Source organism: Cadophora gregata (genome assembly GCF_030347475.1).
Source record: "Cadophora gregata isolate MNR1 chromosome Unknown scaffold_2, whole genome shotgun sequence".
Classification (NCBI taxonomy): Eukaryota; Fungi; Ascomycota; class Leotiomycetes; order Helotiales; family Ploettnerulaceae; genus Cadophora; species Cadophora gregata.
This window is the reverse complement of record NW_026695925.1, coordinates 757,511-782,172: the sequence shown is the minus strand read 5'-3', so window position 1 is coordinate 782,172 and position 24,662 is coordinate 757,511. Positions and strand designations below refer to the sequence as shown.

At 47.7% G+C, this 24,662-nt stretch overlaps 11 protein-coding genes across 11 annotated transcripts; 3 read left to right on the top strand and 8 right to left on the bottom strand.

Moving 5' to 3' along the window:
* Window positions 1–116: 116 nt before the first annotated feature.
* ONS95_007604 (uncharacterized protein) lies at window positions 117–576 on the bottom strand (the record flags this gene model as incomplete). The annotated part of the gene is made up of 2 exons (XM_058501119.1): window positions 117–289; window positions 342–576. The coding sequence occupies 2 exons, from the start codon at window positions 574–576 to the stop codon at window positions 117–119; spliced, it is 408 nt and encodes a 135-aa protein (XP_058362436.1).
* A 439-nt stretch (window positions 577–1,015) lies between these two features.
* Window positions 1,016–1,408, bottom strand: ONS95_007603 (uncharacterized protein; the record flags this gene model as incomplete). Its single annotated transcript, XM_058501118.1, has 1 exon — window positions 1,016–1,408. One exon carries the CDS (start codon window positions 1,406–1,408, stop codon window positions 1,016–1,018), a length of 393 nt encoding a protein of 130 aa, XP_058362435.1.
* Window positions 1,409–2,064: 656 nt separating this feature from the next.
* ONS95_007602 (uncharacterized protein) lies at window positions 2,065–3,509 on the bottom strand (the record flags this gene model as incomplete). The annotated part of the gene is made up of 2 exons (XM_058501117.1): window positions 2,065–3,230; window positions 3,281–3,509. 2 exons carry the CDS (start codon window positions 3,507–3,509, stop codon window positions 2,065–2,067), a joined length of 1,395 nt encoding a protein of 464 aa, XP_058362434.1.
* A 1,959-nt stretch (window positions 3,510–5,468) lies between these two features.
* Window positions 5,469–7,547, bottom strand: ONS95_007601 (uncharacterized protein; the record flags this gene model as incomplete). The annotated part of the gene is made up of 6 exons (XM_058501116.1): window positions 5,469–5,714; window positions 5,768–5,986; window positions 6,042–6,530; window positions 6,580–7,087; window positions 7,136–7,268; window positions 7,328–7,547. 6 exons carry the CDS (start codon window positions 7,545–7,547, stop codon window positions 5,469–5,471), a joined length of 1,815 nt encoding a protein of 604 aa, XP_058362433.1.
* Window positions 7,548–8,351: 804 nt separating this feature from the next.
* ONS95_007600 (uncharacterized protein) lies at window positions 8,352–10,439 on the bottom strand. Its single transcript, XM_058501115.1, has 3 exons — window positions 9,715–10,439; window positions 8,978–9,634; window positions 8,352–8,826 (listed from the first exon to the last, which is right to left on the bottom strand). Exons 1-3 carry the CDS (start codon window positions 10,309–10,311, stop codon window positions 8,686–8,688), a joined length of 1,395 nt encoding a protein of 464 aa, XP_058362432.1. The 5' UTR covers window positions 10,312–10,439; the 3' UTR covers window positions 8,352–8,685.
* A 2,739-nt stretch (window positions 10,440–13,178) lies between these two features.
* ONS95_007599 (uncharacterized protein) lies at window positions 13,179–14,983 on the top strand (the record flags this gene model as incomplete). The annotated part of the gene is made up of 6 exons (XM_058501114.1): window positions 13,179–13,222; window positions 13,276–13,516; window positions 13,587–13,906; window positions 13,963–14,246; window positions 14,302–14,777; window positions 14,825–14,983. 6 exons carry the CDS (start codon window positions 13,179–13,181, stop codon window positions 14,981–14,983), a joined length of 1,524 nt encoding a protein of 507 aa, XP_058362431.1.
* A 1,241-nt stretch (window positions 14,984–16,224) lies between these two features.
* On the top strand, window positions 16,225–17,810 carry ONS95_007598 (uncharacterized protein; the record flags this gene model as incomplete). Its single annotated transcript, XM_058501113.1, has 3 exons — window positions 16,225–16,279; window positions 16,335–16,465; window positions 16,515–17,810. 3 exons carry the CDS (start codon window positions 16,225–16,227, stop codon window positions 17,808–17,810), a joined length of 1,482 nt encoding a protein of 493 aa, XP_058362430.1.
* Window positions 17,811–18,569: 759 nt separating this feature from the next.
* Window positions 18,570–19,532, bottom strand: ONS95_007597 (uncharacterized protein; the record flags this gene model as incomplete). The annotated part of the gene is made up of 3 exons (XM_058501112.1): window positions 18,570–19,268; window positions 19,345–19,426; window positions 19,480–19,532. 3 exons carry the CDS (start codon window positions 19,530–19,532, stop codon window positions 18,570–18,572), a joined length of 834 nt encoding a protein of 277 aa, XP_058362429.1.
* A 786-nt stretch (window positions 19,533–20,318) lies between these two features.
* TIM13 (protein translocase subunit) lies at window positions 20,319–20,682 on the top strand (the record flags this gene model as incomplete). The annotated part of the gene is made up of 2 exons (XM_058501111.1): window positions 20,319–20,426; window positions 20,494–20,682. The coding sequence occupies 2 exons, from the start codon at window positions 20,319–20,321 to the stop codon at window positions 20,680–20,682; spliced, it is 297 nt and encodes a 98-aa protein (XP_058362428.1).
* A 434-nt stretch (window positions 20,683–21,116) lies between these two features.
* ONS95_007595 (uncharacterized protein) lies at window positions 21,117–21,731 on the bottom strand (the record flags this gene model as incomplete). The annotated part of the gene is made up of 2 exons (XM_058501110.1): window positions 21,117–21,148; window positions 21,200–21,731. The coding sequence occupies 2 exons, from the start codon at window positions 21,729–21,731 to the stop codon at window positions 21,117–21,119; spliced, it is 564 nt and encodes a 187-aa protein (XP_058362427.1).
* A 799-nt stretch (window positions 21,732–22,530) lies between these two features.
* Window positions 22,531–24,375, bottom strand: PHF17 (Protein Jade-1; the record flags this gene model as incomplete). Its single annotated transcript, XM_058501109.1, has 5 exons — window positions 22,531–23,466; window positions 23,519–23,674; window positions 23,725–23,895; window positions 24,021–24,194; window positions 24,298–24,375. The coding sequence occupies 5 exons, from the start codon at window positions 24,373–24,375 to the stop codon at window positions 22,531–22,533; spliced, it is 1,515 nt and encodes a 504-aa protein (XP_058362426.1).
* Between the last annotated feature and the right edge of the window lie 287 nt (window positions 24,376–24,662).

The window sequence follows — 24,662 nt, the reverse complement described above, 5'->3', positions numbered from 1 at the left end:
ACACCTTAAATCCTCTGATTGGGCGATCTTTTCAGCAAATTTATGAATCTACATGGAGCGACTTTCTATGGTGTCTCCATGTTTGTCCTTTTAAATCATCACGGTTTCGTTTATCTTCAGTCCAGCTCTGCTAATAGGAACTTTTCGATACTCCTGATGGACTCGGGCTTCGATGTTTGACTTGCCAACATATATAGGACATTTCCTACCACTCTTACACGGATCTTTAATTCTGGATTTCTGTTCAACAGCTTCTTCTGGAGACCCTTCGCAGCTGTGGAGCTATACCCTAGTCACCGTCAGTGCTTTCGTGTCCAGTTATTTCTTCGACTTTTGTTTACCAGCATTTAGATCTTGCAAGCTGATGGCGAGCACAGATCCAAGAGTAATGCCGCTTTCGACGGCTCGGCTGTGCGATATTGTATCAACAAATTCCTTCGGCCACGCACTCCAAACGTCTGTACTGGAATAAGGTGGCATCGTACTTCTTGTAGTTACTGCATTTACAGATTTTGGACTCTCTTCCCAGTCGTCTTTGTAAAATTTCCAGCTATCACCCGATTCCAAATCCCGCATCACTTCCAGAGAAATGTTAGCAACATGACAGCCTACTGGATGAGCAGGCTATGCACATGCAGCAAAGCATCTCGTTTTTCGCCGCCGATAAATGCATCATATATATTCTCACTCGCAAGTGTTGCGCAAAGCGGGACCAGGCCTCCGGTGAGAAGTTTCGCATAGCGAAATATCAACTTCAGCTTGGAAGAACGATGCTAAACTGCCCAAGGCGGTAAAGGCCAATGAACACTTCATCAAACACGACTGGGAGACCCATCCATGACTTCGAGTCTTCATCGTTGGTAGTTGTGGTTGGGCCGAATATATACGCACTGTTACGGACCTCGTCAACGAGGCAGCGTTGGAAGAGGTGATCCCTCTTATGTGTCAGCCGGCGTTATCGCACGATGTTTTGGACTTACGCCAAGAGCATTCCGCCTGCTCCAAGTATCACAGGCTACTCTTGATAAGTCATATGAACCTTGAACTTTTGGAGCGGCGTTGCTACTTCCATGATCAAAGCTCCGAAAGTCATGCCCTGCTCCCACACTAGTTGGCCGAGGACTAGGTAGTTCTTGGACTTCCGAGTCAGGTGGTGGCTATTTATAAATAAGCTCAACAGTCCCAGAATTTCAAGCCCGAGGAAGCTCAATCTACTCGACCTAGGAGCGATATGAGGACTGACTGCTTCATCAATCTGGAACAGATAGGTCATTTTAGACTCAGGCGAGAATCTCGTGACATGTCTGACATCGGCCTCGTCCAATGGACCAGTCGAAACGGGCTTCAAACACCAGGTTCTTTCATTCGGAAACTTTCTTGCATATGCCTTGCAGAGGATCGTAGACATTATTGTCTTGCCAAAATTGGTGTTTGCACCATATACTTTCATCCTTATTCACTTGAGCTTCTGATTGCTACCGGCTCCATTGCCCAACAAATATGGTGTACTGTTTGCAGAATTTCTCAACCGCTTGCGCCAACTCTCAACAAAGTCAATGTGGCTTGACCAGCGGTACCGCATCACAAGGTTGCCTCTTTTCGTAGGGCAATATGATACGATGCTGTCCCTTTTCTGATTCTGTTGGTATGTGAGTACATATTTTGCTTGCTATCTTCCTTGTGCAAGTAAGCTCTGAAACGAGACTAGGCTTGGAGGATGGAACCCCGATGAATGTCAGAATACTTTCTTCTTGGTATGAATTACTTCGTATTGGCATTTCCATCGCTAAACCAGCCATCGCGGCAACTTCCGGGGCTCGCTCAATGTTTTGTTTTGTGTTTCATGAAGTTCAAGTAAATTCAGCGACTGTTGTCTTCTCAAGCAGGAACCCCTGGGTGTTCGTTTTGCTATCGATCCAACTGACCCTAATGTCAATCAAACCCTTTTACCACGATGGCAGCAACGTGGGAAATCATCGTTCTTTGGCTTCGAATTCTGATGTGAATACGGATGAATGATCCGACACTGTCTGATTTCATCGATCATCGCATAGAAATCAGGATTCAACTGCGATAGAGACGAGTTCTCGGCCGATGAGACCATAACAACCATGGTACAACAACCGCGGCGCTCAGGAACATACTCCCACCAGTGAAGATGACCATATTCCTAAATCTGAAAATTGCATATGAATCTACAGCGGTTCTCTGAGACAATAGAGCTGAGCTGATCGGGCCTACGAGAACGTTCCCAATGCCTTGGCAGAAACATAATATGGCATACGTTGCCACCAGTGCAGAGGGATCATCACTCACGGATTTTCCCATTCCGACTCTCAAAGGGCTGAACGCAGACGCAAAGAACCCATAGATAATACTGAAGATTATCAGCAAGCCCAAAGACTTCGCTAGCCCCCAGATGGCTAACACAGCGACAGTAGCGATGGCTGAACAACCAATGACTAGCCCCGCCACTGGAAATTTCTTGTCAGTCATGAATCCAATAGCGAGTTGACCAAACGTTTGAGATATGGACATTGTGGCTAAAATGAGAGCACCTTCTGTCGCGCTCAAACCCACAGCCGTAGCATATGTGGGGAGATAGATGGCAGGGAAGAAGAATCCAAGACTTTGGACTAGAGTAGCAGTGGCGTATATGTAGAAGAGAGGTTTCTCGAGGAAGGACCAGTCGACTCTGGCGATTGCTCCTTGCTCAGAAGGTGGTAGCCGTCCTTTCAACAGAGGAATCAGAGGCCCAGTGAGCAGTGTCATCGCGACTGCAATTATTCGAAGAGTTGTCTTGTAGCCATACTTCTCGAGCAAAGCAGAGGTGATGAAAGGCATCGCTGCACCAGACGCTCCTGATGCGCAGGAGATAGCTCCAAAAGCCATGCCTTTCCGCTGGATCCACCACTCATCGATCATGCAAATGATGGGGTAGGTCAAGATGATAAATCCAAGACCGTACATTACGCCCTGCGTCGCAATTAACCCTCCAACACTAGACGTAAAAGATGCTGCGACTAGGCCGCCGATACATATTGGCCATGCAACCCAGATTTGCTGCCGATGGTACTTGGGGAATCGTTTAGTGAGTACTGCAGATACTGGTGCACCTAGATAGCACAGTCCTTGTGCCATAGTACCAATGAGAGCAATCTGCGAACTTCCTTCGAATTCTGGCTGTTTGGAATAGAAGTTTTGAAAGACACCAAAGGAGATGGGGAAGCCTGTCTAGTTGTCAGAAAATCAACAGAGCTCCTCAATAAAAGTTACAAACCCCATAACAATGCTTCGAAAACGAAAGCTGCTATCAACAGCCTCCATGCGGCTAGGCCACCATCCGCAGGCAACAATTGTTGTATCACGACATTGTCTCCTTCGGGATCTGTTATTGCTCTAGAGTATCCTGGTTGTGCTTTGTTCCGAAGCTTGTTACTGGTCCTATGCTGGCCCCAGATATTGAGCTCCACGAACGTTTCCGGAACTGTTGTCTTTGAAGTGGCCATTGAGTGTCATTGAATATTGGCGTGAGGGTGCTTTATTGAAATTAGCGATTTGGCTGTTTCTTATCCAGAGTGGACATGACTATTTAAGAGCCTTAGAAGTCGCAAAGCTGGTCATTATATATTATCTCGTGCGGTTGTAAGGTCTTTGGCCGACGCCCTTCGCAGTGCAAGATGCGATGTGGGGAAGATTCTCGGGTCTCGGCTGACCTCGAAGTTTCCCACCACCAACTAGCCCAAGCATAGGCTCTGATATTCATTGGCCTGTTATTGACGACGGAGTCGAATTTTATTGATCGCTCCGAGGATTCACGTTCAACTGTGCCAGGAGCCAAATATCTCGAAGAGCAATATTCCCATTTCCTGCCTTGGACAGCTGTACTGTAGCTGTGTACGGGTGGTTTCCTGCTTCCGTCTTTGGCCAATCAGCGAAGATGCGCGCCCAAACAACGCCGCCGCCCTCAAGACGTGGACAGATAGAGAACACTCGGAGACTCTTGGTTTGAGGATCTTGAGATGTAACATAAAGCTATGTCGACCCAGGTGTAACGCGAAAACGAAAAGCTAATCATGGATTCCCTCTCCTGGCCGTACGTGGAAGGTGAATCTCTACATAGGGAGAAAGACATCAGCGACGAGGGAATCATGTCAAAGAGGTGTATGTCTCTGAACCTGGCGGGCTACACCACAAAATAATCGATGCACAGATTTTAAGAAATGGTTCTGTTTGCCTCATAATCTCATACCACGCCCATGAGCTGACTTTGGTTGGCAGGACTGCTATGTATCAACACTGTGACATGAAATGCGTACGGTAAGAAGTCCCGGCTCCGCAAGCGGTAGTATCTCTGCTCTGGAAACAGTATACCGGGGACCACGAAGGCACTGCAAACACACGACGCCACGGAAAGACACTGTGATCATCCTCGGCCATGCAATGATCATAGAAGTGGGGCTGGGCTCTGTAGCTTATCATGCCACCCATCAAGTACGCAGGCCAAATGCGTTATCCCTGGCCCGTTCATGCTCTAGAACACTGGCGATATCAGTGAATGAAGCTCATATGCTCCATACGACTGCAACAATCATATACGGTGCATTCGCTGTGACAGTTGTTCAAGTAGGCCATCGAAAGCTTTCTGTGCTGGTACCTATCGCAATCCTCGCAGCGTCTGGTAGTACACTACTGCCTGAGAATTAAGTGAATGGTCTTCCTCTTCTTCACGTCTTTAGTCTTCATCGGTTCCCTGCAGAGTCTCTGGCTGCTTTGCCACCTGAATCTCGGATCCTGTCGCGCTGAAGAGCATGAAGCAGCTTGCGCATTACGGCTTCGGTAAGGACACCAAAATTCACGATTTGAATATTGACTAAGACAAATTAGTTTCATATATATTCAGAATCTTCATTTGGAAAATGGACACAGCATACTGCGCTGAACTTCTCTTTTCCAGAGACAAAGTTGGGATGCCTCTGCTTTTTAAGCGAAGGACATGGATGTTTCGCAACCCAAACCGACCGGATATCCCCTCAACTGCCGTATCAAACACACCTGTAGCGAGACCCTGTAATTAAGCAGAGAACGCTGAAATTCGTTATCGTCCAGGCAGCCTTAGCGCCTCGCTTTAGCGCTGCGCCCTGGAAAAGTGTGTTTTCGGCAGTTAAGGGGATAGGAGAAACAGACAGCTAAACAAAACTAGGTGGCACATTCTTACCGAACTCGGCGTATACTACTAGGTCGTTTTCATTGAGTATCTGCGACAGTCCATCCCGAATCCGTCCGCACCGAATCACAAAGTGCGACGAGTAAGTCTCCTTTGGCCTGACTTCTCTTCGCTCCAATGTAGAGCTTGGTCATGATCAGAAGATCTGCTAAATTTGTCGATAGTACCTCTGAGCTTGAAGGCAGAACCGTGTACCCAAAGACGCGAACGATTGTTAATGATGCGGGGGAAGAGGTTGAAGCTAAAGGTCGGGGCCCTTTTCAAGGCTATTGTTCCAGGCATCAAAGCTAGACGGTGGAAGTGCTCCCATAGTGCTCAGAATGGAATCGTCTATCTCCCAAGTCTCTGCACCGTATAATTGATCAAAACTTCCGGTGTCTCCGAAATCCGCATTAAACCCCATATCCAGAGATGGGTCCGAAGCGGAGAAATTTTCCACGGCTTGCAGCTGTATTGGAGCGGCAAACTCCGTGTTGTCGGATGAGCCCTGTATCCACGAAGTCAGCTCATTGCGATTCATGGCGCCTAGAGGGAGCTTACATGCTGTCCAGCGCTACTGTTGAGTCGGTCAATCAGACCTGGAAACTCAGCTTCGACATCTGCGAGAAGAATAGTTGCCAGTGGCATGTTCTTGAAAGAGTCTATGCACTTAATCAGAAACCTAAGGGGTCTCTCATATAGCTCGACTTCTTGCTCCAGCCAGAAGCTGGCGAAAACAGTCACCGCATTATACAAACAGAAGGGAAAGCACAAATAGAACTTTAGAATGAGTAATTGTCAGCATTGTCGGACAAGCGATTTAGAAGCAACTCACCACACGGAGGTCCCAATGGCAAGTCATCTCCATGAGCCTGAAAATGCTGAAAGATACTTCGAGACATTGCTTTCTGCTCTGTGCAATCATCTCGGCTGAGACTGGGTCCTCTCTCACTTGTGATTGTGCTGCACGATGAACACAGATTGTCGTAGCAGCAGCGAAAATGTCCAAAAACACGCTCGCAGGGGTCAATTGCGTGGGACGCGAGGTCAGGTACTGAGGGACGCAGAAAATCGTTGTTAGCGGGTCATTCAGTCTCTGTGGCTTCAGCCATGCGTTTCTTAGTGGCTGTGTTGCTGGTACGTTAGGGTCAAACCGCTGAAGCTCGCTCAACTTGTTGCCGCATAGAGAGGAGAGAACGACTTGACAGGCGAATGTCGATATGTTTTCAGGTTCTTGAGCCGATTTGGCTTGAGATAGAAAGAGGCGCTGTTCAGACACTGAGTTTGCGAATGCCTCATTGGAGATAGGCAGGTATGTTCGTATCTGCTGCTCTTAGCTTAGTCACAATGTAGAAAGCGATGCCGAAACCTACATCTCTTTCGTCAATCAAAGTTGGCCAGCCCATGGATATACAACTGTAACGATCCATCAGAAATGTCATCCAGAAGATTCTTCTTCTCTCCTCCACTTCAGTCAAGTCCTTTGCCGCATCCAGAAGAACAAGACTAGGATCTGTAGTTTTCAACACCGCATCTATACGATGGAGCTTCATCATTTGAACTAAACGGACTGCCCGTGATGAACTCATCCAAGCTCTGTGGAAATAACCCTGTAAGATCTCGTAGAAGGCGATCAAAATCCAGGATTGTGCATGGGCCAGACTCAAGCTGTCAAGCTTCTTATCTTGAAGTTCAGCTTCCTGGAGCAATTTTCGTGATGATTTGTAAAGGCCCTCTCTGTGGACTGCATAATCCTCTGTTATAGCAGCGGATACAGCGTAAATTGCGTGTTGCAGATATGTGGGTGGTCGACACTGAACATATCTTTCGGGATGTATGATATTTACAGCTGGGTGAACGAATTCAAAGTAAATGTGCTCTCTTGAATCCAATGTCAAAAAGATCCTTACTAAAAGGAGGAATACTTACAAGGCTGTAGCAGTACCATCATCTAGAGAGACTTCGTCTGACTCTGTCTTCACTGTACCGGCCCCTGACGAGACTGCTGTAGAGTTTTGCCCTTGTCGCTGGTTCTTGGCTCGGAGTAATTGCTCAACTCGTCCTGCTTGAAGTAAATACTCCGTACACGAGGCGACGAGGGGCATGTCGTCAGGTACGAACCTAGACGGCTTTCCAGCTGCCGTACACGTGATGACCTCTCCCCTTCCAACTTCTTCATTCCTCCAGGTGTACCTGGAGTCACATATTCACAGTCGAAGCCGAATTTCAGGCAGGATTGACATTTCGGAAGTTCTTTGTTACATTTTAACTTGCGTCTGCGACAGAAAGCACAAGCCATTCGGCCAGCCGTGGAGTTTGACGCGTGCCCTGTGTCCGTCATGCTGAGTTGGACAAGCTGGCTTGGATATGAAAATTTGGTCGACTCTGCGGTTTACAAATCACTAGTGCCCAGGTATGTATGAGCTGGGTTGAATGGATGAGTTACCGCGAGTTTGGTGATGCTGGCTTAAACTGCCAATACCTCGAAACACGTCAGCCCCCACTTCAAACATTCATGCGCCAGGTCACGTGTAAATGTCTTGGCGTCACTCCTATGGCGAGGTATCACTGTCGAATGCGTTGCTTACGAGTACGAATCCTGATTCTTGCGTGTACCTTACACTTAAATAGCTCTAGGATTATGAAGGTGACCCAATTAAGACTCCGAAAATACCGGATCAACACCGGACTCTGACGGGAAGAACGATGCTTCCCAAGTCACATTATTGCGACCAAGTGGCGTTCAGCTTCAATGCTGTTGGGTACCCGCTGTAGTTAAAGCAAACACAGTCGACGGAGATAGCGGACAATGAACAAGTCCTGTTGGGATTTTTTGTGCAATGACAAATCCGCTTAGCGATGTCAACATTGACACTATCCTGCCGATTCAACAACGACAGTCACTTAAACACTGTAAGAATCCTCCAGTAGCAACAGAACTGTGAATATACATAGGCGGCTGTAAAAATCTCGCATGATAGTTCGTCGGACATGTGGAAGTCATCATAAGTGGGTGTGTCTTCAGACCTGCTGAGGTCCCTAAGCGAGCGCCCCTGAATCGCCTCAATTGCTTGTCTTGGCGCCATTGCTGGTGAGTTACGCTTTCCACTCCCAAGACTAGGTCCAAGTCCTCAAAATACAACAACGCATGTATAATTAATTACTAGGAGTATATTAATGGCGAATACAAGTCAAGGTGCCCAATATCCATATCTAAGAGAAAATAGAAGCTTCGGTTATAGCGTCGACAGGTGTGGATTCAGCTGTTAGTGGAAACATAGCAGAGTTCCACCACAAAATATAAAGACGAGGCTTCAAAACACAAGCAAGTTACTTTAACTGGCATGGTGTCTCAAGACAAGAAGCTCGAGTAGAGCGTCAGTGGCTGATGTCGTTGATAGGAGAAAACGAATTTCCAAATCCTACAAAGATAGAACTCCTGAGGAAAAAACAATGTACATGGCGGTCGTTGCTGCCAATCAAAGGGTTATATTATCAAGATAGTAGTCCAAAGGCTTCTCATCCCGTTTTGCTCTCCAACGGTTTGTCGATTCAATCAATTGATGACAGTTTTCCAGTACCCAAGCCCATTTTCGAGCAAACCCAGGAGTAACTTCCCACTGGAACGACTTGGAGTCAGTATGGAAAATACTTTAGCTGCCAGAACTAATGGGGCAGAAAGGGAGGGAGTGCTGTCTTAAGAGGATAACGCATGCTTGGATAACACCCCGAAGAGGCATACGGAGGGGAAATGGCTTGAAGAACACTCACACTGCTCGCATCCCACGGCTCTCCCCAGATTATGAGCCCTTTTCTCCTCGCTGTAATATCATCTTCAAACTCCTCATCTCCAGGCTGCACCTCCTTGGAAATGAAGTTGAGTGGGCTGCTGATGAACATCTCCCCAAAGAGATCATAGCATAGATCCTCGTGATCAAAATCTTTCTCTGCGCGGATGAGGTTGTCTCGAATGGCGGGAAAGGGGAACATGTTGATCCAAGATGAATGCGCTACGCTCGCTTGGATATATGTTGGGTACAAAGACTTCGGTAGTGCTTGACCAGGTTTAGAGCGAACCATTGTTAGTCCGTCACAGAGGTTATTGGATTCCGGGAGAACAAAATCGAGTTCTACCTTCACCTGGAAGGTTCGGCCACTCAGTATAGCTTTGTTAGTGATCAGACCTCGGAAAACATTGAAGTGAATGAGACGAAGAAGGTGATCAGACGAGAGGGGGAAGCCGTTCGGGTTTAGTGGCAGCGGCTTGCCGGTAAGAATCTCGTTTTCCGGCGCAGTTGGAGAGACAAGTTGTTCCAACGAGACGCGGAACAAACCTTGGCCATCTGGATCCCTGCTGTGAAGATGCGCAAATTTCTTTGCAGATTGAGGAATCTGAGGCACAATGCTTTGACTTGGATCTTGGATCCACTAGATGATCGGTATGTCAGCAAATGCTCTTAAAATCCGCATGGAAAAGGGTACTCCATTGGATGCCGAATAGAACTTACGGTTGCCAGTGTAGATGTAGCGGACGAGACAGCAGAAGCCTTGCTGCCATAAGGATCAATGACTTTGACACCTGACCTCGCCTGTCCGGCAGCAGCTTTAAGCAACAGATCAATTCCCGTCGTATTATAATTAGTATACTCTACAGATATATTACCTGTGTCGGGGGCCGCAACCATGTGTTCAGGGTGAGTCGCCAGAACTTGCATTGCTTGTGCCTCTATAATTTGCATGTGTTCAACGCAAGATGATGAAGTCTCCTGGGCCGGAGAAGCATGTTGCCCCGTCTGGTCATCCTCTCGTACAGGAACCTGCGAAGATACCGAGGCAGTAATATTATCCTGCTTTTCCTTCTGGACCGCGGCGGACACGGGCAGATCGGTTATTCGAAACCTCTCAACCCGAAATGAACGCTGTTTGGATGACTTCCCATTGATTGGATTACGTCTGCGATACGCTCTCTGATTGATTCGATTCTGCCGTCGTTTCTTCTCTTCTTTGGAGCCAACTTCTGTCCAGTCATCATCCGCTTTCCAGATATCTGATTCCCAGTTGTCCGATGAGGCCAAAGTCCCTTTGTGGAGGCATGGCCGAGGCATTGCAATTGACGCCGCGAAAACTGGTCTAATGCGTTGCGTTGAGGAACATGTATGTGATGAAAATTACCAGAGAGAGAATAGGTTTGGCTTGTACCAGAGAATATCGAGAGTCCTGTCCATAATACTTGGGTTGGCGGTTGGTTCGGGAGAGACGCGGCTGACGGAAATTCCCCTTTCGAGGCAAGCGCTGTGGATCTTCCAGGCTCGCTTGATCCCGGCAGCACCGCTTCCTCAACCTCAAACAAAACATCCATGGAAGGGAAATCAGACCAGTCAAGGCTTGGCTCGAGATCTAAATCATCAGAAGGTCGAGCAGTTCTGGATGCTATCGTAGTGCGGATAGTATGCGCTACATGGCGAGCAGTTTCATACATAGTTTTGTGCTGTTGAAAGAGGTTTTGACTTTTTCCAATACAGATCGCCCCTTCGCCTTTCAAATTCGAAAGTCGATGGCGAAGTACTGAAGCCTCCCTAATACTCTAATAAGCACATATCAACCACCAACTTCCCAAGGAGCACCTTTTCTGCTCGGCCTTCCACTTCGATCAAATATTCCAATGCAAATCATGATAGCGCTTATTTGTAGTTCATCAGGTTAGGACATGGAAGAGCCACTGCAGCTGGACATGAGGGAAAGGTCTTAACTCCCAAGCTTTGTCTCCAGTACTAAAGCTCCATATCGCGTGCTTTACGGCCTTCGAATTTTTTCCTCCTATCTCCACAGCCAGAAGCCCGATTGCAGTTTATAATGGAGGACAGGTGCACGAAATTGGCGTTACACCCCGTGATCTTTAAGCCCTCCTCTTTTCGTTCATTTGAAGGGAATGTATTCCTGAGAGAGGGCGACAATAACAAAAATGGCTTCTCAACAATCTTCTTTTTCGCTTCCAAAGGCGCAAGAGTCTACATCGGGCCAGGCAGGGTAATAGTCGTGTGTGTGCCTAGTGAAAGGTATCCGAAGTTCACATTCGACACCACTAAGATACTATACGGCGTAGAGAGGTCAAAGCTTGTGGAGAATTTGGGTGACATAGATTATCCAGATGTGCAATGTTTTGTATGCCTAGTCGCTGAAGCCACAGTTTATGTCGGGCAGCGAGAGTGCTAAAGCAGGCGGAGGAGCAATACGGCTGGCAGCCTGCAGCTGTTATTCATTGACACTGAAACGAATGAGAGCACAACAGGTCAGAAGCCTTTTTGATTGGCGCAATTTTGCAAGCCAGATGAGTGGAATGGCTAGACTGAAGGGGCCCAATGCGGCTGGGACGCATGTTGAAGAGTAAGAGAAACTTGATCAATGGACGACAGAAGTCATGCAAGAGGGTAGGCGGATGTGGGATGTTTGTGAAGGCGGGTCTTCTACTCAAAGAGCATGTAGTTGGTCTCATTTGAAGTATATCTGGCTACATTTTCCGATCCGATCTTTCCTTTCGACTTAATCCCATGATTTCTTACATGAAAATAATGAAACGAGGCTGGGTTTTGGCTGACCAGCGCTACAAGACGTTCAGCAGGTCAGACGCGAGGGAGGAAAACAACAAGTCAGCCTATGTATCATATGTAGCGACAAAGAGACTACACGAGACGATTTAAATAGGCTCCCAAATTATCCAATAGATAATCGAGTAAATCAAGAGGGCAGTGCATAGTCACATACGATGCCGTACTCGTAGGGCTGAACGCAGAAGCAACTAGTCCTCCGAACGGATGCATTGAGCGTCTCATAACCCCTTTTCATCGCGCCACGAAGGCCATAGAGGCGTCTTTCAGCCAATCGCACAACAGATAATCCAGTATTGATAACTCGCCAAGCTGGTATCCGGAACTCCATAACGCCAACCAAGCGCCATTCGCTTGAAGCATCTCACGGTCCCCTCACAGATATTATACATCTCAGAAACAATTGGCGATATCGTGATTCTCATTTCACTTTCTGCAGGATGCTTCTCAGCTGCGCAGCATCCAAGAATTGTGGCTCTCGGTCAAGCCTTGGCACCCCATTTGAAGTTGCACAACGTCTACCTTAGCTAGGCATACTTTACAAGGCCAAGCAACAGAGGTAATTGGAGTAGACTCCCGCGTTGCAGACAGAGTCAGTACAAGGGAGGATTTGCTAGAGATATTGTGCTGCCAGAAGAAAGCACCCTTTACAACGTAAGGAATTTTGAAGGCCAGTTCGCCTTTGGAGTGTATACATGCACTTGTCGATAATGAAAGCTTTCGGAGTTGAACGCTGACCTAGAATTGAACATCTCTTGTCCGGCGTAATATGCTCACATTGCCCAGGTAATTAGAGTACAGTCTGACATGAAAGCCAGACATGTCATGTAGCCCTCTACTAAAAACAAAGACAGCCAAGAAGGAGATATCCGCGACGCCACCCAAAGAGGCTTAAGGTAACTTCAATAGAGACCAGTTGAATTCCTAGTGTTGAGTCTTCTGTTACGATTATCTCTATCCGATTGGGCTTTCAGAGCCAAGACTCTGCTCAGGAATGAGGGCTGGCTTCATCAAGGATAAGGCTGAGCAGAGCACACACCATTCGCTCGAATAGCTGCAATTCTCGTGTGAGGCGCGGATAATAATTGATTGCTGACAGAACTGCAAGCCGAGACGAGAAATGACAGCTGAAGGAGAGCACAATAAAAAGCGATGTTTGTAGTGCTCGACTTGCGTCAGGTCACTCAGCCACGTTAAGGGTAGTTGCCTAGCAGGTTCTTATTTGACCTTGGGCCCACGACTTTCTCAAAGCAGTCCTGATTGCAACTCAAAAACTGACTACTGAGCCTTCCATTTTCCTGTCTCCAAATAACAGACCCCAAGTAACCTTTGACACCAGTCAATAATCATCAGACAGCTGAGTTAACATGGCTTCTCCCTTGAATCTCGATAACATCCAGGGTGATATCTTGTAAGTCCCTTAAGTGGTGCTACGTCTCGACTTGAGAAGCTAACTTATTCAAGGTCTGGACTTCCCAAGAAGGGAGAGATATTCTTCTTCTTTCAGATCAACAAGGACCTCCTCCAAGATTTCTGCACCGGAGTCGGTCAGCTTGCTCATCACGTCACATCTGTGACCCAGTGTGAGGATGACAGACAAAAGATCGTCAAGGAAAAGGAGAGAGCTGCATTGCATGATACAACTCCGAAACTTCTGGAGTTGAGTGGCATCAATATTGCGTTCTCTCATAAAGGCCTCAAAGCTGTGAGTGAACTTATCCAGCCATATAATATCTATGCAGAGCTTCCGCTGACTCGAGTTTGCAACCTCGTAGTTGGGGATCAGAGACCCCATTGGTGATGATGTCTTCGTGAAGGGTATGGTTGCAGATGCTGATGGGGAAGACCGCGACGTTGACGGAGAGGGGGAACCTTCCAAATATCTCAACGATGATTTGAGCCAATGGGAGCCAGAATTCCGTGATGAAGAGATCCACGGAGTGATTCTCATCACCGGTAGCAGCCACCCAAAGCTCAAAGAAACTCTTTCAAAGGTCAAGAGTATCTTCAAGGTTGGCCGGAATGGAGCTAGCATTACCGAAGTAACTCATGTCGAAGGACACGTCAGACCTGGCGATGTAGCTGGGCATGAACAGTAAGTCTTGGTTGCTTCAGTCCCAATAGTATAATATTTACTGACATTGATAATAGCTTCGGATTTGCCGATGGTATCGCCCAACCTGCAGTCGATGGCGTTCCGACCTTGGTCCATCGAGGCACAGACACGATTCATCAAGGAATAATCCTCGTGGGTCGACCAGGAGACGCGTTGAGAGAGAGCAGACCTTCATGGGCTTTGGACGGAAGCTTTCTTGTATTCCGTAAACTCAAGCAGAAGGTCCCAGAATTTCAGAAGTTTCTCGACGTCGAAGGCCCAAAGAATCGGCTCACTCCTGATCTTCTAGGTGCCAAGTTGGTCGGTAGATGGAAAAATGGTAAGTGATCCGGTTAAAGTTCCTTGGGCAAGTGTTTGACGTGATTACTTCTTAGGAGCGCCTGTTGAGAACTTCCCGCTTGAACCTGCTTCAGAGGACGATAAAGCCAACTTCAAGGCTGCTGCTAAAGACTCTTCTCAAAATGATAACTTTCGCTATCAACAGAATGTCAAGCAGAAGAATTGCCCATATGCAGCACATACCCGCAAGACGAATCCCAGAGATGACTTTCCGTTCAATATCGATGCTCATCAGGAACATCGTATCATCCGTCGTGGCATACAGTACGTATCTAAATCCTGTCCTTTCCATCAGTCGGTCAGGTATTTTCGAGACGTGCCTTCGCATCCTCTCAAGGCCCCGACTCAGATCATCAAGGCTAACCTCATAATGCCCTTAGGTATGGACCTGAAGTTACTGACGAAGAGATTACGACTGCAACAAGCTCACCAGATCTCAAGCTCGAGCGTGGCCTTCTTTTCGTCTGCTACCAGAGCGACCTCTCAAAAGGGTTCTCCTTCATTCAAAAACGTTGGTATCCTCCACCATGATAACCCTGAAGTATACTGACCATTTAGTCTGGGCAAACAACACAGGGTTCCCCAACAAAACCAGAACTGATCCTAAAATTACACGTCCTGGCTTCGACCCCATCATTGGCGCTGCTCATTTCAATAAGCCGGAGCCAAGTCGCCAAATGGTCGGCTTCGATGCAGAAGACCAAGGGAAGTCACTAGACTTGTCCGATGAATGGGTCATCGCTAAGGGTGGAGAGTATTTCTTTTCTCCATCGATCTCAGCTCTGCAAGAGACGTTCGCACAGGCGGCATGATTGTCTGTGCGAGCCTATGACTGAAGGATCTGAGTCGTCTCGATTTCTTAACCACACTCTTTAGCAATACTCAATGAACTCTCAGGGGGAATAAAGCCCAATATCAAGGGAACATAGTTCACACTGCCGCGAGTGACCTTGTCTTGGTACCACATGTGACTTGTAACTTGAAACTTGGTACTTGAACAGAGTCGAATAAGTATTCCTAGCCGTGCTGATGACGCCTTGAAGATGCTGAGAAGATGAAGTAAGGTTATCTGGGGTAGAGGACGGAATAAGGTCCAACCCGGAACCGAGCTAGGAGTGCCACTTGCCCTCTTTCACTCTAGCCCAGTATTTTCTCTCTCTGAATTTGGACGACATGAAGACAACTGCCAGTCCAGCCTTCAAATTTCTTTTAGGTCCCGCTATACCACTCTACACTATAAGGGACTCACATACCGACGCATCTCGTAATCGATTATAGTTGCGAGCATGGCTGATGACATATAAGATCTGGTCTGAGAACAACGTGCACGTGGGCGACAAAGCTTGCTCCAATATATCATTGAACATCCATAGCTCGAGTGAATTATGAAAGCTCATCAGAGCCAAGAATGGACAACCGCTCTCATGGAAGGATATATTTCGTTATGGTCTAAGGACAGGACAATGAAATGATATCTTACCGATGCTTACACAACATACAACCAACCAATCACAGCCAGGGCGGCTGAATGTCAGTCCCTTGCTTGGCGACATGCGTGGGGGTCATGGGCCTTGACTCGCGAATGAGGCTGTCAAGGTTGTCAACCTTGTTGGCCGCTTCCAAGCCGAAGCAAAGCAGGCGCGATGACCAGACGAGACTGAGGACCACGACCACACTTGCACACCTTCAGCAAGTATGAGCAGCAGCAGCCTCTATTACCTTCTCTCCCTACTTCTTTCTCTCCCTACCTAACAGTTGTCTCTTAGGACATCGCCCTCTTCACTTTTGTTTTCGATCCCTCTCAAAGAATCTGCCATTCGTTCACGACGCCGACAAAGTCCTGTCACCTGCATGAAAGAGATCCGCGAGCTACATCGCCAGGAGAAGTTGGAAGGTTGATACGATAACTATCCCTTGCAGTCAGGGCGAGTATTCCTCAGAACGGGCGGATTGCAATCATGCAGCTCGATAATGATACTCGGGGGTGGATTATGTCCGTTGTGAGCGGTATTGGTATGCTTTGTTCTCCCGAGTGTTGCAGAGAATTTCGACTGACAGATGCACCTAGCTTGTATATTAGGAGCCAGTATTATCTGCGTAGATCTGTTGATACAACACATACCGAGTAAACGGAATTTCAGAATACAGGAAAGTGACGCGTTTATGGCATCCTCGTTGAGTTTGAGTTTTGGGGTTATGGTAATTATTGCCCCTCCATCACCAACCGCAGAAGCTAATTGCCAATCAGATATTCTCTGCGCTCTACAGCATCCTTCCAAATTCGAAGAAGTACCTAATAAGCAGTGGCTACACAGCATCGACTGCCGGTTGGATACTGTTGGCGGGGTTTGTAGCAGGCTTCTTTGGCATCCAGATCATATCGCGGTTTTTTCACCGGTTCATGCCGTCGCATGTGGTAGACTGCGACCATACCCACGAAGAAGCAGCCCATGACCATCACGGACATCATTCGCACCACGCACGAAGCAGAGGACATTCTCGTGCTAGTCAGCCGAGAGGTCGACAGGTGTCGCATCCTGAGAATGGAAAGGCTGGCGAAGCAACCCCACTACTTCGCTCCAATCTATCCAGCACCAATCTCTCACCACACCAAACACATGTAGATGGCCCTTCAGACAACCAGATAAGACGACAAGCTACATTTCCTGCTTCGAGAAGACCCTCCATGATTGAGGTACAGAAACGAGTAATGTCTTTCGTCAAAGATACAAAAACAAATTGTGACTCTGGCGGACCTTGCTTTGGTTACTCCGATCCATGCGGTCAAGAATGTTTCAAGCACCTCATCTCCAACAGAAGTCCCACTACTACCCGCAATCCAACCGTTTTGCGTACAGCTACCGGATCAATTCATCCATCCACACATTATGCCCCGCCAGACGGCGAGGAAATCTCAAGTGGCACTCCACGAACACTGAGCCAGACCCGAGTTACACGAGCACGTTCTTGTGAGACACTTGAAGAAGCTTGTGAGCAGATGGAAGAGGGCCACGACTCAGATGTTGACTCAGAAGATCTCGAAGCGCAACACCACCATCACGTACCTGAGAATGCCTTCATGAGCATTGGCCTCCAAACATCCATCGCTATTGCAGTTCATAAACTGCCCGAGGGCTTTATCACCTACGCGACAAACCATGCCAACCCGTCTCTTGGGTTCTCTGTCTTCATGGCGCTATTCGTTCACAACATTACTGAAGGCTTCGCTCTAGCATTGCCGCTCTTTCTGGCCCTCAAGTCTCGCTTCCGCGCTATGCTCTGGGCTGCTCTCCTAGGTGGAGCTTTACAGCCAGTAGGTGCTGGGATAGCCGCCGCATGGTTCAAAGTTGCTGGCCACGAAGGCAACAAGCCAGGAGAGGCTGTATATGGCGTCATGTTTGCCCTTACAGGGGGTGTTATGACAAGCGTTGCGCTCTCGCTCTTCGTGGAGAGTTTGAGTATGAACCATAATCGCAACTTATGCATTGCATTCGGGTTTATTGGCATGGCAATTATGGCAACATCCAATGCTTTGACATCATGAAAGGAGTAACGGGATTCAGGAATGGAATGGTATAAACGGAGAGCTGGATAGAAACAGCTTCCATTATGGAAGCTCAGCTCAATGAATTATGCAGCACGGCATCATAGGCGTTAAGGTAGATTGGTTCTGAGACATACCTCCGTATATATTCTTCGGGTAGATAAAGGGAAGGGCAGGACATATATGGGTAGCGTAGCGAGCGTTGCTGGTTAAATATTCTATATTGGCTGGCATACCACTGGGTAGAGGCGATTCGTCTCGGCATTGATTGATTGGAAATGGAGACAGGGAGAAGAATGATTCCCCGTCATGGCCACCTGGCCTCTTGAGAAATTGAAAGAGTCCTTAAGAGGCAATCGACACCAAAATTACAAAAACTGGTGTTTTTGAAAGACGGAAAGACAGCGCGAGATCGTTAATACGCAAACATTTCGCTTCTAACAAAAGTTGGAAACACAAGCGAGTCGCTTCCAAAACAATAAGTCGTGTTGCATATACCATTATTGATCGTGCAGTAGCAAAGGAAAGTGGGTAGAGGAATGAATATATTTTCTGCCATTCATACATGTCCCAGTTCGCTTCCAGCCTGAAAATGCAGCAATAATTATGGAAAAGAGACTTTGTTTTGGCTTTGTTCGACTCGCTCACTCGTGCTGGTCTCTGCTGTTTTATGGAATATACATTCCTCATCCTACCCTCCCCACTGATCGTATCATATAATATCAAGTCCTTCGCGCGTAAGTTTCGGACTTGAACTCCTCAGAAGCGATGACTTCTACTCTTCTGCGTCCTCCACGCAGTGTAGCCCACGTATCCACCACCACACACCGCAAAGAACATAAAGATCTTGAAGAAGAACCACGTCCAGCTCCCTCCTTCCTTGGGAGCCTTGACCTTCCCTCCTGTCGAAGCGGTCTTGCCCCCGGGACCAGGCTTGCTCGCCGTGCTGTCCCGTCCCTTGGTATCATACAAATTCCGCGTCGAAACACTGATCAAGTCGTGATTGTCACTCAATTCTCCCGTCTCGGCGGAGAAACCCAAGTATGCCACCGAGGGGATCATTGGCGGCTCGTTGGTCTCGAAACACAGCTCCCACTGCCCATCCGTCTTATACTGCAATTCGAGCTTCAGGCTCTTGTCTTGGAAATACGTCAATTTCGCCCTGGTAGCGATCGATGCGCCTCGGAGACCGCGAGCTGAACAGCCCATGAACTCGTTGTCCTTTCCGTCGTTCGATTTGTCGTAGACTTTCTTGCCGTCGCCCACCATAGCCATTACGTAGGGGAAGACGGTGCCAGGACGGTTGTTCTTGTAGGTGTCAAAGAAGATGCCGAGGCCTTCGAAAGAGTCGATGCTTCCGAACACTGGGCCGGGTGAGGCGCGCTGCTTGGTGAGCCAGAGAGCCATGCCGTCGCCGTGGAGATTGCCATTTCCGTGGATCTTGAATTCGACTTCAATCTGGAGATCGAAATGTGAGTTATTTGTACAAGCGTATTTGCAGACAGAAACTCTATCTGCAAATGGACAGACCAACCTCCCAGTTCGTAGCCGTTAAAGGCACGCGCGAGAAAATCCATCCTTCTTGTGAGGGGCGATCTGAGGTCAGGCGGATATACCTGCATTTCGTATTAGCACGCGAGCTTGTCGTCAGGAGAAACGGCCCTCATACTGATCCGCGCGAACAATTGTATTTCCTCCAAAATCAAACCATCGGCTCTGCATGTCCGAATCGAGATATGGCTATTTCGTATCTTAAGTCAGTGGTGCCGTGAAAGCAAGAGGGTGTGCCAATCCGAACCTGTTGGAGGGAATGCGTCCGTAACTGTCGCATTTAATTAGCCGAACTGTGCTATTGAACTTGAGGCCATTCGGGTATTCCTTGACTTGCCGGTATACTTCTAATGCCATTCTCGTCGGTGGTCGTGTGGTCCGAAATAGCTGCTAGAGCACATGCTGCCAGCGCCCATGCCGACAGCGAAGTAGAGAGCCACATTGCCTCTAAGATCCTGTCTCAGCTCCTTCTTTCCGAGTCGATGAAAGCGAGTAAAGAACGAAAAGGCAATTGAAGAAAAAGAAAATAGAACAACGACGGGACGGCGCTCGTCTCCTGAAGGGGTTGAAGCAGAAGTCAGTTCCACAAAATGTCAAGGCGACTTGGAGACCGTTACCGTTAGCTGGCCTCTCTCTCGTCTCTGTAACTTTAATCCGGGGTGGAACTGGATCCCTGCAAGGCCCGATTTTTGGTGCTGGGAGCTGTCTTACCTAAACGAGTGGGCATCATCAACGTCAGAAAAAGTTCGAAGACGACCAACAAAATAAACAGATACGGATTCTCAACTTCGCAATTCGCCGAACAACAATTCTCCAAAGTCTCCAATCAGCAAGAAGCTTCCACGGAAATAACAGCAAACTGCATTTCAGCATCCACGAACTTCGAGCCGAAAGTCCCAGCAAAGTCGCAGCTCCAAACCATCCTCTGTCTGGAACCCGAGTTCCACATCCTTAAGCATGGACAACGTCAGCAATGGTCTCGGCTTTGGGCAAGATCCCAAGGCTACTGTCATGAACCAAGTCAGGCAAGAGGCAGCCATGACCAATGCCCGGCAATTGATCGAGGTATGTCCCAATCACTACTCTCGCCCTTCAAGCATGTCCAGAACTAGTGCTGATCAATTATCAACAGAAAGTGAATGAGCACTGTTTTGAGAAGTGCGTACCAAAACCTGGAGCTTCATTATCCAGTGGCGAGGGCGCTTGTGTGACACAGTGTATGGATAAATATATGGCGGTTTGGAATACGGTCAGCAGGCAATACATCAACAGGATACAGCAAGAGAATGCGAAGAATGGAGCTAGTGGAGGCATCTTCTAAGGAATGGCTATGGCTATGGACAACTGCTGATGTGGTGGTCAAGGGAGGCTGTATTATAACGGAAAAGCAAATACCGAGGCACGATGGGGATGGAGTGTGTATAATTGTACGATTATGATCGGCTGTATCATATGTGACAAAGCATCTGGGCAGGGGAAGGCTTATATGAAAGGGCTGCATAGATGGTATCAAAATGAATCACCTCTTCAACACTGCACATTTCCCAAGGAAGACTAATGAGTTTCTATAGGGTTCACGGGTTCTGAAGAATCCTTCTACTCCAAATCGTCTACGTTAGAACTCTGTTGAGAAACTCTCCGATGCCTGGTCCATCTCAAGTATGCTGAATCTACTCTGCAGTCCATATTCTAGCTACAGTCCAGAATCAAAACTTGTTCCAAACCCCTTCAGCCTTCTAATTTTCTGCAACCCTCTTAACCAATCCATCTCTCAGGCTTGACACAAGCTACATCTGTCAGCCTTCCCCTTACTCTATAGTTTAGAATGGTCGACTTACGTTCTCTTCTTCCCCTCACAGGCACAACACCCCAATCCACCCACTCATCAACCCTCACATCAGGCAAATCTGCTGCTTTTTCCCAGGGTCTTAGGACAAAAACATGTACTACTTTCTTATCCTTGACATCCTTCATCATCAGATCCAAGGATCCACAAGCCCGTGCTTCAGTCCAAGTCCTGTACAACGGGTCCCAGTAATATATCTGGATGTCTTTGTATCCGACAAGGGATCTGCAGAGTCTGCTGAGGGTTGCGCATGTCTGGTCGGCCAGAGAGACGTAGAAGCGCTTACCACTGCTGCCATTGCAGGATATGCTGAGTGTTGGGCCGACTCGGACCTTGGGGATCTGGCCTGCTAGGGTTTGAATGTAGCCCTCGTGGTAGTCACTTGGTCGCAGTCGGAACGGGACAGCGGTTCTGAGGCTTTGGTCGCCGGGGTCGGTAAAATGGATACTTGAGGTGGGTTCGTCAAGGTTGGGTGCTTCGAAATAATCGATATCTTCAGGGACTGCTACAACGCGGTGAAACATCTCTATGATGAAGTATCGTGTCTGGGATGGATACTATTGTTGATGTTGATGATAACATGTGGGAGACGGTGGTTGAAAAGCATCAGTACCTGCTTAAGTCTTCCTTTCCATCGCCCTTTCCCATTTTAACTTCTCATTTCAATAGGCTTTCATCGCTATTCCCTTGTGTCTCCTTCACATTCGATAGGGAATGATACTAAGGTTCTTCTTCTCGCTTTATTATTGCTCCACTGCACACTCCCACAGCAGAATTCGGAGATTTCGTAATCGAAACATTCATCATTTGTTTTGATTGTTTCCAAGCAAGGACATTAGAGCATTTTCTCCGCAAGAGCTATAATGGGTGCTTGAAAACCCTTCAAATTGCATTTAAAGGCTATAGATGAGTTTGCGGCTTCTAGGGCTTAATTAACTTGCAGTTCTCCGTGGCAGATCTGAAGTGTTTGGAAGGGAGATGTACCGAGGTACGTGCTGTCCTATTGTCGGATTAGTTAAAGCTGGCATTGGAAATTTTATGCGAATTTACAGTGACATCTGAAGACCGGTCGATGGTCAGTCGTCGTTTTCGTCGATTTGGACACCTGGGTAAGAGTTCGCTTAATCAAGTCAATAAATACAGTAGACGAGGCAGAAAGTTTATCTCCTGAGTTTCTGGGAATCTGCCCACTTAGTATGCATCGCAAGGTTGGAGACTTAATGTCCATTCATCATACCACAGCATCAAAGACCATATCGCCACCCTGTATGTCTGCGAAGATATTCAGCACGACACAGTACGTCTCGAGAAAGAACCAGTTAATCAAAAGTCCTCTCCATCTCGAAGAAGAATCATGGAGATGAACAAATCTTTCTCGACACCATTATCCCATTCAGCCTTGATTAAGCTCAAGAAGTCAGATACTTGGAAATCGGGAGTGAACTCTGTAACACCTTCGAGATGCTTGGGTAAGAAGGCAAGAATTCGAGGAGTTTCGCCCTTCAGTCTGTCCTTCCAGCGATTGATGCAAGCTTCAAAGAGGTCATCGAGAGAATCGACTCGGCTTAGCTTAAGACTGCGATTGATCAAGGATTTTGGGCCAAGACGAATTCGCAATTCAGTCTTGTCTAGCTGCTCTGTGGAGAGGATTTGCTGATCATGGGCCAGTCTTGAAGGATTAACAGAGGCTTGGTCGACATAGGGTGCGGGAATGCTGACGGATGCCTCATTCTCCACCTTGTAGGAAGCAGTATCCATGTCATTGGACTTTGCAGACTCATCAGTGGCAGATCTGGCCGGAGTTCTGTAGCAAATGTCACCTGAAGGGCTTCGTCCATCACTTGGAGTCGGAGTGGGAAGACGAGCACCTAAGTGGGGGACAACTTTGATGTCATCAAACGTGGCTGTTGCATGCTCGAAGGTAGACCGTAATGCATTGCCGTGGCTGGTTGCTCGATTACCTCGACTGACTTGACGCTTTGAAGGACCACAAGATCTCTGAACAGTGGAAGCGGATCGCTTTCTAGGGGCTGCGCTTGGGTTGTCCTTGGACTTGGCGGCTTTGGGATCAGGAAATTGTTGAAAACCCCCAAATGGGTTACTTCTGGTAGATCTTGTTTGGTGTGGAGATCCAACAAGCGGACCAAAACGGTTTTCGTCTACGATGAGAGATGCAGGCGTGGCAGGCTTCTTGCTGCTCCAAGGCGTCATGACTCTACCAATTTCACGATTTCTGTTTGCAGTGCAGGATCTACAGTACTGATTATGTATTAGTGAATCTTAGTTGCTTTTCTGGGGAGTAAGGACTCACAAAGGTTCCTTCTGGAACAATCTTGACCTTGTAGCAGCTTTGATGACGACAAACGTGGCAATCGTCGCAAAACAACATCTTGTCCTCGGTCAGATCCTCATAATCCTCGCCGGCACAGATCTCACAGCATCCGTCCGCGAGGCAACTCTGTAAAGTCTATAATTATGTTAGAGGGGGTTGAGGAATGTTATAGACTCGACACTCACAATACTGTCGTCCAAGTCCAAGGCGGTCCCATGGTCTCGCAAGTTCTCGAACATGAGCATGACTGCTTCTCGGATTCGGTCTTTGTCGCTTGGTGTTGGCAGTCCACCATATTCAGTTGGCTCTCCTTGTGGCTTTCCGCGTACCCATGTGTACCGGTCGCCATGGGTCCACTGCATAGTCTCAATTTGTTAGCTCACGATTCAACACCGTGAGTAGTTCAGGGGTTAGACCCAGAATTAATCTGCCATGATGATATTTCGTGATGTGGAGCCCTGGATGTGCAGAGGTGACTTACACTATCAGCCCAGCCTTCATAATCTGGTACAATTTCTGGAAAGAAGATACTGCCACATCCAAGCTTCTCAAGGAAATGCTCGACCAGAGCCTTGAATTCCGACGTGAAGTCGCCATTGGCACGAGGTAGGATCATGCCAGCTTGCTTGATGTGAGCTCGCCGATATCCAGTAACCTACTGAGCGTCAGCCATTCTCATGCAAGAAGACTCAAAGATTACAATCTTCTGAAAATGCCATGCGACAATGATGTCCCCGATATAAAGTAGAGAAACATACCTGCAGAATGGCTCGCACGAGCGCCTTATGTCGCATACTACCTTCTACCAAACGAACCAACGCACAGCATGCGCCCATAGCCCGAGCGTGCGGCGATACCATTACAAGACGCAATCCATGTGGTGGTTTGTCGATGCTGTGAACCTGTAGCGGTCAATGTGAGCATGTTTATTTATGTTGACGGTCAACTCGCTTCGGAAGTCGCGATCGACTAGCGTGGTTGTCAACAATATGGGCGGTGAAAGCTTCCAGGTCAATTTCGCGAAACGACTTTGACATTGAGGTACACACGTGAGGGTGAAATGGTTGGTGAGCTCAACAATACTGCTGTTGTGCTTGAAAGAATGACTAGCTGTGTCTCAATA